Here is a 13,980-nt window from a genome sequence, read left to right on the forward strand (position 1 = left end):
TTAAAAAGATACACATTTCAGCAAGACAATACTTCTTAGAAAGACCCAACAGCCTGAATTAAGTCTGAAGTCTTCATTCTAGAGAAGGCGTTGCCTCTCTGAGCACTTATATGTAACCTTGAACGATCCCAAGATATCAGATCTTAAAATTGGGACATTATTTAAAACATCCCTGAAATGTTATTAGCTAGAATTTCTCCCTCTCAGGCCTTATTTGGTTGGATTCATGGTGACTATGATACCAGGCTTTATAGGCAGAAGCATACAAAAATAGTACCAATAGTTTGTTTTTTAAAATGGAACATTTCTTATATGTTAAACAGAATGGAAAATTTCTTACCAATACTTTCCTTTCTGCAGCCCAGCATCTCCTACAATTCTGGACATCTGAGAAATAGCAAGCCAAGAACAGATGTGGGGAGGGTTATAAAACCAAAGTTCTGAAGGAAAGAAGTACCCCTTCTTTTGGTGAGCTTGCTCAAAAGTTGGTATTTATTTCTGGGCCATTCCCTGCAGCACCTTCAGGCCAAAGGAGGCCTCAGCGGAAGACAGAAAATCCACCTTATAGTGAAGGTGTTAGCTGTAGACCAAATAGCTGCTGTGAGAACTCCAATGAAACCCATGCAAACACTCTACAAACCAAAATTATGTACTGAATCATTCTTGAGCAGCTACATTTGAGAAAGTCTTAAGCTGCTTGTGGACAATTCAACAACAACACAGCTAATTTCATCACAAATTATTTGCTGAGTTCTGTTCACAATTTGAGTTCCATTTTCTATTTCAACAGAGAGAGGACAAATCCCAGTAAAGGAAACCTCAGTTTCCACACAACAGTGGTAAAATTGACTTAAATTTTCATCACTCAATAGGAATAAAACTGATGTGTTACAGTTTGAGGGGTGTAAGGCTTTCCCCCCACTCTTACAGCTGTGAAATCAGTATTCAGTGCTGTACATTTAGATGCTGTTTGTGAGGGGATTTCTTCCCGCGTGACCTACATAAATGTTGCCTGACTACGATTATTTTTGCTGCATAAAACATCCTGAATTTCAACAATTTTATATAGCTTATTTCACGCCTTAATTATGTCTCATGTGGGTTCCTATAATTGGTTTTGACAGATTCTCCAAATTAATATGAAAGGAAGCTTTAAAAATGTGTTTTTATGGGACTCTAGTTTGAAGAAATTATTCCTTTGGGAAATAAGAGGCTTTTAAACATCTCTTTAAGACAAGATTCTTGTTCTTTAAATACTGAAGCTAAAATCTGCAGTGCTTAGGTCCCCAACAGAATTTTAATGTTTAATATAATCATATTGAAACCACGACAATCAGCAAAGTTAGGATCCATGCATTCTTTATTTTAATGATTAGACAAAGGAAAATTTGCAATAATCTATCAAAACTGTATTTTATCAAGAATTGGAAAGGTGTTTAAAAAACTTATTCACATTCAATTCAGATTATGTACAAACCAGTGTCTGTAAAAAAGAAAACAGCAAATTCTTGAGTGTAAAATAATCCAATTCTAATTCATATTCCAGCATTTCCAATGACCAAATTTATGCTGTAAAACAAGATACTACCATAGTGCAGACATGTTCCACAGTCTTCATTATACTGGTCTCAACAGCATAGCTGTCAAAACAGTTCCCCCCGACCCCCTTTTATGTATTTTAAGTGTTTTGAGAAGTTTCCTAACACTTCATCATCCGTCCAGAAATTCCACTCAAATGTAGTCCAGGATAATTCTCCCTCACTGTGGTAATGGCAGAACAGTTGCCATGTATAGTACTAAATGCATGGTCTGCTTTTTACTCCAAGGAGGTTAGCCATTTTCAGCAGAGTTCAGCCCTTGAGTATTTGGCTTAAAATCAGGATTTGCTCCTAGGACAGTTTGAACATGGTGCTCTACACAAGCACCTAGACCTCCAGACTCACCCTACGCTGACTACATCTGAACGCAGATGCACCACAGTCAGGAGCTTCCAGTTATTTATAGTAGCAGCATTCAGTATAGCCATGAAAATAATTCCCTATTTACAAATATCTGTTATAACTAACTATAACTCTGGACTAAATCCCAAAATAAAAGCAATGAGGAAGAAAACACATGGTATAAATCCAAGCGGACATTTTTAAGCACTCTTACAAGTCGATGTTTTGGTTTATGACATTTTGCAGATGAGTAGCCATTAAAAGAGACTAATCACTTATGAAAGTTTGAAAAGTAGGGAAGCTACCAAAGATGACAGAATTTAGTCTTGAAGCCACAACAATTACTGGTTAATCGAATGTGATAGACATGTTTGGAACACAGAGGCGAAAGATCCACAGCTACTGGGATAACACAATAAAAGCTAAGAGCTTCTGCAGACTAAGGTGTTGTCAATAGTGTTCTAATTTAGGAATCAATAACCCCCTCAAAGAGCTATAAAATATACCAGAAATCTCTGGATTATACAAAGTAGACCAGATTGAAATAATCCAATAACAAATTAGATGTGTATTTTTATGGAAGGCTAGAAGAGAAATTATGACAGGGCTTAACTTCATACTTGTGCATTAAACTCCCAAATCCAGGAAATGCAGGATGAACACTATTTTTAATTAACCCTTCTGGACCAAGTACTGAAGTGGTCTAGCATCACAATATCGTATTCAGCACATGTGCTACTGTACTTCAGTGTAAAAGGGCAAATCCAGGAAAGAGTTTCAATCTTACTTTTGCATCTCCTGGCTGTAGCAAGTGTACTCAAGGCTTAATGTTATTATATTGGTGTATAATCTCCACCATAACCTTCTGTAACATAGCTAGAAATTAAAACTCCAGAATGGCAGAATTTTAGGCAGTGGAAGACTGGCAATTTAAATGTTTTGAAGATTCTGAGTTGTTCTTCAAGGGGCAGATCCAACACTCACTGAAGTAAACAGAAAGGCATTAGATTGGGCCTTAAGGGAGTCAGAGTTCCAGCAGTGACTATTTCAAACAAAAGATAACCTCTGCATTTTACTAATAACTCTGTTAATGGAGACTTGGCTCAGATGTACAAACAGATGATAGCAGTACCAACTTTTGGCAAGCCTTTTCTATATAAAGAACGAGCAATAGTTAGAATGCCCAACAACAACAACAAAAAAAGCTGAATTTCTCAGAGATTAATGCTGATGAGAGGATCAAGTAACAACAGTAAAGAAAACTCAAACTGTAGAAAACTTTGTATTAAAGATCCAATTTTAAATGAAGTTCCACTCAAGTAGTATCTGGGACAGTGAACTAATCCTTACAATTACACAGGCAGTTCTGACCTAGACAGCCAGAATGAGGTACCAGGATGTGGTTACTTTATTAATGCTATCCATAATGAATTCAACAGGCAAAAGCAGCCACTACCTAGAATGCAAATACTTTCAGATTAGAAGAGTGTGCGCACCTTATTTGAGGTAACTGCCCTGATTTCCAGATGCCAACATTCTGTGACTAGTAGAGGTCACACTGGGCACTACACAGAAGTTCCCAAGGACATTAAAGATGAGGCAATTAAAGAAAGCAAAGCCTTCTTGGGATGCAACACAAATGCAAACACCTCAACATGTTACCCAGTACTCAAACAACAACTTGAAAATGTCCATGAAGTCTCAGTCCTATTACTACTCCATGTTTTCTGAAGTTGAGCTCTTTCTGGAGGGGAAAAAGTTTGCTTCAGAGGCTCTGTTTATATTGGCTTTGTCCATTAGGTGTTTTGTTTAGAACGGACTCCAATATTAAATTTACATAAGCTGCAATGCCATCAACAATCAAACCTTTCCATCCATTCTATGCTTCATTGAGCTCAGCTGCACCAAAACCAGGCTCTTCGCTTGCACAAAATGTTTTTCTCCAATCTCATCCTTCCAAAAATGTCCCATTCTAAAAAATGTTCACCAAACATTGTAGTTTTAGATAAAGAACAACAACAAAACAAATTAAGGTGGGGTTATTAAGTTTAGTTTCAATTTTTCACTTTGTATAAAGGCTAACAACCCATAGGCCTCCTTTCAGCTGTTCTGGGACTCTCTTCTCCCTTCTTAAGCTTCTCCAGGTTTCTCCAATTTTGTATTCCATCACGCCTCACTATAACTGGGAAAAAAGGCCATACTTTTTATTTCCAAGCAACTCTCTAAGTGATGTCTCACTTGACTAATGAATATTCATTTATCAATACACTACATAAAATAAAATCACTTAGCCTGAAATAACCTTGAACGGCTGATACTAAAGCTTAACGTGTAACAGAGAAGTCAACTGACTGTTACCTAGGAAAAACACTGCCTTTCATTTTAATTTGCTGTAATCCAGATCCTTCCAACTATATGTTTTTGGAGAGAAAGGTCTGAAGGAAACAGCAGAATGCTACTAAAAATAACCCTCCATTTCTCTATACCTGGCAACAGAAGGTTAAAATCCTGGAATGCTTTGGATGGAGATGCTGCTGCAAATGTCTGCCTATTTCATATGCCCAAAGATCCAGTGGGGGAGAACGGGAACTCAGAGCAATGCAGTCCTGTGTGGCAAATTGCCATCTAAAGGCAGGGTTTGAATTGATGTTATTCTAGCAAAGATTAGCAAGATGACAAAAATAAATCCAGAAATTGTCATGTAATTTTAGTAAGGAAAATTTTAGAGTATTAGTCCTCCAACCTTTTACAAGGATCCATGTTAGGACCTCATGATTGACTTGTTCCAAACTATTCAGTCCAAGCCTTGGTAGCTACATTAGAAATTGGCAGCGGTAGTACAGGATGCACACTCTGTGCTTGAGAATGCAAAAAGTGTTAGTAAATTTGAGAACAGGCTCTTGTTCCAGCGTGAAAATAAGCTTTTGGACTTATCAAAACCAACACACTTAGGCACAGAGACTATTAAGGGGTGGAACTCTCTTTAGGAGAGACTATTCTTTCTCCTTCGGTCCCACTGCTGCAATACCTGGCCTTTTCCTAATGACTCAAAGTGGGGTCAGGACTCAACTGGTGAAAAACATTGCTTTAAAGGTTTATATTGGATTGACTCTCTTCAAATGGTTTACATGTCAAATCAAACAGAACTTTGCTGACTTCCTTCATTTAACCTCATGGCAGTCCTAGGTGTCTTCAGCGTTGGGAAAATATCAACCTATACCCAGGGCTCACGTTGCTGGTAGAAGCATTAGCAGCTTTTACACAGGTGGTCCTTATTACATGTTTATCATTTAGAGATTGCTTATGACATAATGGCATCCAAGTTAGTCCATCCATTGAGAAAAAACCCTTTTTACACAGAAAAATAGTATGGTACCCAGTGCAGTAGCTCAGGAAAACATGGGAGGAAGTTGCAATGATTCAGGCCAGAAATCTTGAGCACTGAACTTCACTGTCATGTGAGGACCAAGTAAAAATCCCTTTTTCCTCCCAGATTTTCTAGAGTCAATATAAATGTCCATAGAATATCAACTTCAACTGTGCTAGATATAAAACTGATGGAATGCTAGCTGGTCCATAAAGGGCTGCACCAAGTTATCTGTGGCAAAGTAGAAAACGAGCCCAAAGGTTATGGAGATCGGAAGAGCTGGTAAAGCCTTCTTAAAGATGGCAAGAAGTAGTAGAGTAAGGCACAGACCCTGGAAAGAAGAACAAGGAGATGTTACATGGTAAAACTCAAGCCAGCAAAAATATGTATTCCAGAACAAGGGCTGACAAAAGGGCTGACAAAAGGGTTGGTCAATAATATTCTTTTGCTTTTCCACACTGAGTGCTATTAATGTCAGGATTACTTACTACACAAAGTAACTCTCTAATGAGCCCACTCAGTAAAGCACTGAAATCAATGGGACATAAACATGAACTTAGGTGCTGTGCTGAACTGACGCTTAAGTGACTGATCCTGTTCCAACTGAAATCCACAGCAAAACTTGCAGTTTAAGACCATGATGGCAAGATCAGGCACTGAATAACCAATATGCAAAATCCCAAAGGAAAATATACAACAGCAGCCCCCGGGGTCACTGAAGAATGCACTGAAATATCACCACCACCACATTACATTATACTCACAATTAGTATAGCTACAAAACAGGCTAAAGTTGTGTTCCAGTCTCCACTTGCTGTTGCTGAGGCCTTGCCAACCAGAACACTGTAGAAAATGAAATCTCCTAAACCGAGCTTTACTCCCCCTGCAATGGTAAAAATATGGGAACGTTACATAAAGACCCAAAACAACTCGCACCAACAGCCACAACAAATGACTTCCGTTGCACGTATCTGACAGAATAATCCAGGGGACCAATAGGACACCCAAAAGCAACTAGCAGATTCTTCTTGGCCCTCCTGCTGCAGAGCTGTTCCAGTCTCCAATACATATGAATGATATGTCGCAGCTTGCCAGTACACTTCACTGTATCGAGTTATAAACAGATTAAATGTCACAAATCAAACATAAGAGAAAAAAAATTTTTATGCACACCCCATTTTAAATTAAGTTAGCAAGGAGTCGAAATGGGAGGCTGGGAATCAATGAGAAGTAGAATTTTTTCAGAAGCTGTTTTAAAACAACAAGGGAAGAAGCACTTACTGGCATGACTATCTCTACCAGATAAACACTGATATCAGGAAGTGGAATATAAAAGGGAAAAAATGAATAGAATACTCAAAAATAAAACGTTCTGGAAAAAAAGGATAGCCAAAACGCACTTCACAGAGTTCTACTATGTAGCCTGTAGCTGATTTCATCTTTCGTACAGAGGTGTGGCAAGCAAAAACGGCAGGTCCCAACAGAATACCTCATTTTGACACAAACAGGGGTCATTTCCAACATCTCTAGAGTAAAAATGAGGACCTCTGCCCATTTGCTCCACTTTATGCAAATTAGTTGAGGTCTTCAGACTCCTAATAATTGCCAGTGTGACTCTGAATTGAGCAAGTTTGGATGTTCCTGTTATATTTGTTATAGATCTAAGCCACTTTCAATTGTTTCATTTTACAGCAACATTTTGCCAAAAGACTATTCCTACTACTCTGTCTAGCGGGCAGATGAGTCACTTGTTATTTTGCAGTTTCCACTTACATATCTTCCAGTGCACAAACCAACATCCAGCAAAACATTCCAGTGACCTCTTGTGTTTCCTACAGAATCCTTTTTTTGATAGCTCTGAAAGGCTCTTTGTGTAATTATGATGCATCTTTCAGATTAAATGGGTGTTTGTGGTTCTGCAGTACATGGACCCTTCAAAAGTGCATGAGCCAATGTGCTCGTTTTTATGGTAATTACCACCTCGGCAGGGACTTTAGTAGCATAATGTCCAATTAACAGCATTTCTGTAAAACAGAAGTAAAGATGATTTCCTGTATGTTTGTTCTACTAAATAAGGCTCAGACAGTACCATAGCTTTTTCAAAGCCTCTACGTCAAGGCTGTCAAACACTCGGATGGTGGGCAAGATCCAACCCCTTGGATACTCTCATCTAGCCCACAGCTCCCTTCGTCTCATCAGTGCAATCCAGTTCTGGACTCACTCTGGAGGAACCAAGGGAGAGCTGGAGATTGAGTGGGCACCTGCTGAAGAGGAAGAGCTCAGGAGTGAGCTTATGCCTGATTGGCCATATGCAAGGAAGCCCCAGCCCCCTCTACCTCACCTCAACATTCCTCCTCCTGCTATGGCAGCTGCCTTTGCATCTTCTGCCACTGGGACTGAGCCCCATTGCTTCAGCGCTTCCCTTGCCCCTCAAATTGTTTCTGCTCATCCTGGCCTAGTGGGAAGGGCCCCAGAGCTCTGCTACCCCAGATGAGGCACAGGTGTTGTTCTGCCCTGGGGAGGGAAATCTAGGGCTCCTCTTCTCCGAGCAACTGCTCTCTCCTTCTCTCTTCTCCCCCTCTTGTCCCCTTCTTCCCTCTCCCTCTCCTCATCTTTCCCTCAGGGTTCCTGATAACCCCATCAAGCCCTGCAGCACCAGGTTTATGGGAGTGGGTCCTCCTCTTCCCACCATGAGATCCTCAACAGTTCCCTCCTGAACTCAAAGGAGTTCCCATATCTTAACCATTCCCCACATTTATTTTTCAGCCTAGGTCTACATTTAAAAATTCGATCAATCTAGTTATGTCGCTCAGGGCTGTGAAAAATTTTGCACCCTGTGCGACGTAGATAGGTCAACCTAACCCCTCTGTGTAGACGCAGCATTCTTCTATCAACCTATCTGCTGCCTGGATGGATTGACTGATGGATTATCTACATCGATGGAAAAACCCCTTCCATAAAGGTACAAAGGGTTTATGCTAGAGCAGCAAAGTTGCAGTGCAGTAGCTGTGCTGCTGTAGTGTAGACATACACCTCCACCCCGACATAACATCACCCGATATAACGCGGTAAAGCAGCACTCCAGGGGGGTGGGGCTGCACGCTCTGGTGGATCAAATCAAGTTCGATATAACGTGGTTTCACCTATAACACGGTAAGATTTTTTGGCTCCCGAGGACAGCGTTATATCGAGGCAGAGGTGTACTTCATTCATATGCTGCTATGGCCATTAGCTGGATGAAACTCTCTGCATCCCATCAGCACTGATCTTTGATTTGCAAAGTGGTCCTTCATTCCGCAGGGACTCAGCATGGCTGCCCCTGAGCCTCTGCTAGCACAGGAGCAGGGTGTTACCGTACACCCCTTCCACTCAGTTCTTGTCCATGTTCACTAGAAATTTCCTGTGAATCTGGGAGGACTGCAGCTCAGGCTGCAACAGTGTGGGGAAAAAACTCCTAGTCTGCCATTAGACAGACAGTCCCATGAAGGACAGACTCCAGAAACCCTTTTCTTTACTACCTCTTAAACCTCTATGGTGGTTTCAGCTCTTTTAAACTGTGAGACAGACAGTCCCAAAACCACAGAGTTTGAGTAAATCAAGATTACTGATTTACTGAGGGCAGGGGAGAAGAGATTGATTAAAACAAAAGAAACAGACTGCATAAAATAGCTAGTCTTAAACCTGGTAAAAGCCAACTTAGGTCACTACTGGAAATCAGCAGCACCTTATACGTCTCATCTCCCTGGAGTCCCTCAGTACCACCGCTCAGGTTACTCTGATCTGTTCACTCTGATCTCCCCTCAGACTTAACCATTATGTGTTTCCTAAATTCATTCAGGATCATGTTCACTGCTTTGTACCAGCTCTTTTGGTTCCTGTTTATCCTGTAAGAACTATTACAGTTTGGAGCGTTTAGAATGTGCACACACACAATAGGGTCTCCCAGCCCCACTCCAACATCTCATTTACAAGTATAGTTTCCCATACTCCTAAAGGCCATGCTTTCTCATGTTAATTTTCTTGACTGGAGGTGCCAATCTAAACATAACTCAGTCTGTCTTTAAAGAGACAGGTTTTTTTGTTTTTGTTTTTTTTGTAAGTCACCCTTCACTTTATTGTACTCTATCAGCTATGAAGCACTGTCAAATTAACACTGATCTGTCACAGACGATACCAAGCTAAATGCCAAGTGAAACACTGCATGGCAGCACATTCCAATCCTACTAGATTACCAAGGAGTATTAACAACATTTATTTTAATTCCTGGCGGCAAGGTTCCTTGTTAAAACTAAAAAGTCATTTCGGAAACAACTTCTGAATATCCAAAACATCCAGAATTGCATCTACTATTCAAAATTTAATTTCTTATCATATTGGGAAGCTTTAATGAAAAATGAAGTATTTGAAAATGAAAAGAATTATGCAGAGTTAGGACTAGCAGTTGTCCTGATCTCAGTTCTAAAGGGCTTTCAAGAGACAGCTGTAGAAGGAAATTGATGCCTTAGTTACTTATCACTGACTACAGTGATTAATAGGGTAACCAGACAGCAAATGTGAAAAATCGGGACAGAGGGTGGGGGGTAATAGGAGCCTATATAAGAAAAAGACCCAAAAATTGGGACTGTCCCTATAAAATCGGGACATCTGGTCACCCTAGTGATTAATAACCCAAGCTCCAGAGACAGATGCTAAACTTTAAAGGAAAAATTCAGTGGGAACCTTACTGGATGCATCCAGTACAGAATTTGTTCACTTACCTTTATTAGCAAAGTGACATTAAAAAAAAAATACTTAGAACATCCCAACTCACTCATAAAAACACAAAACTAGTGCTTTGCAGTAACAGACTGTATCACTGCTTGCTCTGCACAGTGATCACTGCATGCTAAAACAATTCTCTCTCAAGTCAAGTCGTGTTGAACAGTAACTTGACGAAAAAGGGAGTGTTGAGAATGCTGTCTTACCATGCTGATGATATTAAACATTTAAATACCGTTGCAGTGTATTAAACGCTCAGTGATCAGGGCAATGGCTACAAAGCTACCGCCACACAACGTGAATTTCCCAACATACTTCTAACAAGTTATTGCTGGCTGACAAGTATGACCAGCAGCACTGTAAATATGCTCCTATAACTACTGATTGTAGAAATAGAGGGAGAAAGACACACATCTTGGAACAATTTATTATTTTCTTCATTTAAAATACTCACGGGGGCAGGGAGAAAAAGTGCCTACAGCCTGGGATAGGAGTCTAACAGTTACTTTAAATAACAAGCCATTCAGAAACCTATAACTGTCTACCAACACAGCCAGTCTACACATAAAAGAATTAGGTCAGTTGTTAAAAGACTAAAATACACTTCATCCCCCTTCCAAGACCCCTGTGCCCCTAAGTGTCCTCCCCAAAAGCTCTAGCAAAAAGAGGCTTTGCAGTTCACTCTGAAGGTCAACAGAGATTTGGGTTATTTTGGAGAAAGGTAGGCAGTAAACGCCAAAGATGCTGTTATGAAATACACCCTACTAACATCCTACCACTATAAACAAGTGCCTTCACTGATCACAACTATGGCAATAACACATGGGGAGAGAGACCGTCTGCCAGACAGGCAGGTTTGAAAATGCTTAGTGCTCTACAGGTCCAACACCACCTTAAATTCCACCTGGAAACGAAAAGCCTGCCTGTGCAGATCCCTGACTATTGATGTTATGTGCTCAATGCGAGACACTGTATTTAACAAGCAGGCTGCTACAGGGAAAAAAAAACAAAAAACAAGCAAGCAAGCTGCAACATCCCGCATTGAACTTTGGTTTCTAATTAGACCTAACGTAGTTTTGTGCAAAGTGTACTGCGGTATTCTAATCTTGAGGTGACAAAAGCATGGATCACAGTTCAAAGGTCTGTATTCAAATGGATGACAAGCTCTGACCACCAGTGGATTGAAAAAAGCCATTCAGGTCATTGCTGTTATATGATGGTTTAAGTCCATCCAGTCCTGTGAAGGTCATCAGGTGGGTCAACATGTCCTAATCACTGGGGACTTTTCAGCCTGTCCTATGTGTACTATGTAAGTAACATATGAATGAGTAGGCACATTATCTTTAGCTGACTGAAAATCAAATGTACATTTATTCAGTCTTGGAACGATACTTACTTTCTTCTGGGTCCTCGCTGGCTTGGGAGTTACTAGGGAGAGCCTGAACAACAGCCCGGGATTCAGGAGTGGATTCAAGGGGCCCTATTCTGCTATCCCTTTGTTGCTCCCATTCCGGATTGAAACCTCCGTCATCCATGTCAGCACCTTCATTCTGAATCTGGTTTGCTGCAGCTCAAGGGAAGAAAATAATAATATAAAACCTATTTCAAAAGTGTTTCTCATACACAGACACTCCTGTTAATACAGTAAGTCACATCAGTTAACTGTCCTCCTCTAGTCGGCACTGGTGACACCTCAGCTGAAGTCTTTAGGAAAGATGTCGACAAACTGTAGAGAGTCCAGAGGAAAGCAACAAAAAATGATGAAAGGTTTAGAAAACCTGACATATGAGGAAAGATTAAAAAGACTGGGTATGTTTAGTCTGGAGAAAAGACGAATGAAAGGAAGGACCTCCAAATATGTTAAAAACTGTTATAAAGAGGACTGTGATCAATTGTTCTCCATGTCCACTGAAGGCAAGACAATAAGTAATGGATTTAATCTGCCACAAGGGAAATTTTAGGTTAGATATTAGGAAAAAAGCTTTCTAACTATTAGGATAATTAAGCTCTGGAATAGGCTTAGAAGGGAGGTTTTGTAATCCCTATCACTGGAGGTTATCTAACCTGTTTTTAAAAAACACCTGTCAGGGATGGTCTAGGTTTACTTGGTCCTTTCACAGCACAGGGGCCTGGAATTGATGACTTTTCAAGGTCCTTTCCAGCCCTTTTCTAACATAAGAATGGCCATAGTGGGGCAGACCAATGGTCCATCTAGCCCAGTATCCTGTCTTCCAACAGTGGCCGATGCCAGATGTGTTAGAGGAAATGAACAGAACAGGGAAATTTATCAAGTGATCCAGTTCCATCTTCTGCTGGTCAGAGGTTTAGGGACACCCAGAACACGGGGCTGCGGCCCTGACAATCTTGGCTAACAGCCATTGATAGATTTATTCTCTGTGAACTTGCCTAATTCTTTACTGAGCCCAGTTCTACTTTTGGCCTTCATAACATCCCCTAGCAACAAGTTCCAGAGATTGACTGTATGTTGTGTGAAGAATATTTCCTTATGTTAGTTTTAAAACTGCTTGCCTATTAATTTCATTGGGTGACCCCTGGTTCTTGTACTATGTGAAGGAGTAAATAACACTGTCATTCACTTTCTCCACACCAGTCATGATTTTACAGACCTCTATCATATCCCCACTTAGTTGTCTCTTTTCTAAACTAAAAAGTCCCTCATATGGAAGCTAATAATTTTTGCTGCCCTTCTCTGTAAATTTTCCAATGTAATATATCTTTTTTGAGATGGGATGATGTGAATGGCAGGCAATATTCAATATGTGGGCATACCCTGGATTTATATAGTGACATTAAGATATTTTCTGTTGTATTATCTATCCCTTTTCTAATGGTTCCAAACATTTTGTTTGCTTTTTTGACTGCTGCTTCACACTGAGCTGATGTTTTTAGGGAATTATCTACAATGACTTCAAGATCTCTTTCCTGAGCGGTAACAGCTAACTCAGTCATTTTATATGTACAGTTGTATAGTGATGTGGGACTCATCCATGCGGCGCCTCCTGCTGGTGTCTTGGGAACTAGCTACTGCCAGTCATCATCAAGCCCCCATTCCCTGGGGCAGACTGCAGTGTAAAATCCACTCATCATAGGCAAGGGGGTTGGGACCTCCTGCCTTCCTCTGCCACCCAGTACCTCTATGGGCCTTGGACCAGGCCCTGCAGGCTGGGGAGTTGCCAGCCTAGAGCTCCCTTGTTCCTCTGGCTCTCCCCAGCCCTGCTTCAGTTCCAGTACCCGTTCTGCAGGCAGCCAGGCCCTGCTCTCTCCCAGCCTGGAGAGAGACGACTCTTGGGCCTCTGGCTCACAGCCTTTTTATACAGGCCAACTGTGGCTGATTGGAGTGTGGCCCAGCTGTGGCTGCTTCCTCAATCAGCCCACCCTCTCCCAGGGCTGTTTTAAGCCCTTCAGGGCAGGAGCGGGGAACCACCCCACTACAAGTGGGTATTGTGTTTTCCAAAGTGTATTACTCTGCACTTATCAACAGTGAATTTCATCTGCCATTTTTGTTGCCCAGTAACCCAGTTTTGTGCAATCCCTTTGTAACTCTTCTCAGTCAGCTTTGGACTTAACCTTTCTGAGTAAGTTTGTATCACCTGCAAATGTTGCCACCTCACTGTTTACCCACTTTTCCAGATCATTTATGAATATGCTGAAAAGAACTGGTCGTAGTTCAGATCCTTAGGAGGCGGGGGGAGTCTGCTATTTACTGTGAAAACTGATCATTTATTCCTACCCTTTGTTTCCTACCTTTTAACCAGTTACCGTGAGATGCGTTGATGCAATATGATGTTACAGCAAAATGTCATCACATTATATCATGATCTGGCATGACAACATGAGGACATTTTTTCAGCACAATGTCTTTGAATCTCTCCAGTGAGACAACAGCTCTATACC

At 40.8% G+C, this 13,980-nt stretch overlaps 1 protein-coding gene across 7 annotated transcripts in view; it reads right to left on the minus strand.

Annotated features, from left to right (window-relative positions):
* Positions 1–1,324: 1,324 nt before the first annotated feature.
* PSEN1 (presenilin 1) overlaps positions 1,325–13,980 on the minus strand; it is a 53,435-nt gene continuing 40,779 nt past the window's right edge. For 5 of the 7 annotated variants that reach the window (XM_039537626.1, XM_039537625.1, XM_039537621.1 and 2 more), the window contains exons 9-11: positions 11,462–11,635; positions 6,072–6,190; positions 1,325–5,638 (exon numbers count right to left, since the gene is read on the minus strand). In XM_039537626.1, the coding sequence (XP_039393560.1) occupies positions 5,483–5,638; positions 6,072–6,190; positions 11,462–11,635 (449 nt within the window). In that variant the 3' untranslated portion in view covers positions 1,325–5,482. The remainder of the gene's footprint in view (positions 5,639–6,071; positions 6,191–11,461; positions 11,636–13,980) is intronic. The other 2 variants (XM_039537620.1, XM_039537619.1) reach the window with 2 other exon arrangements.

The sequence above is a fragment of the Mauremys reevesii genome, linkage group 4, assembly GCF_016161935.1.
Source record: "Mauremys reevesii isolate NIE-2019 linkage group 4, ASM1616193v1, whole genome shotgun sequence".
In the NCBI taxonomy this organism is placed as follows: Eukaryota; Metazoa; Chordata; order Testudines; family Geoemydidae; genus Mauremys; species Mauremys reevesii.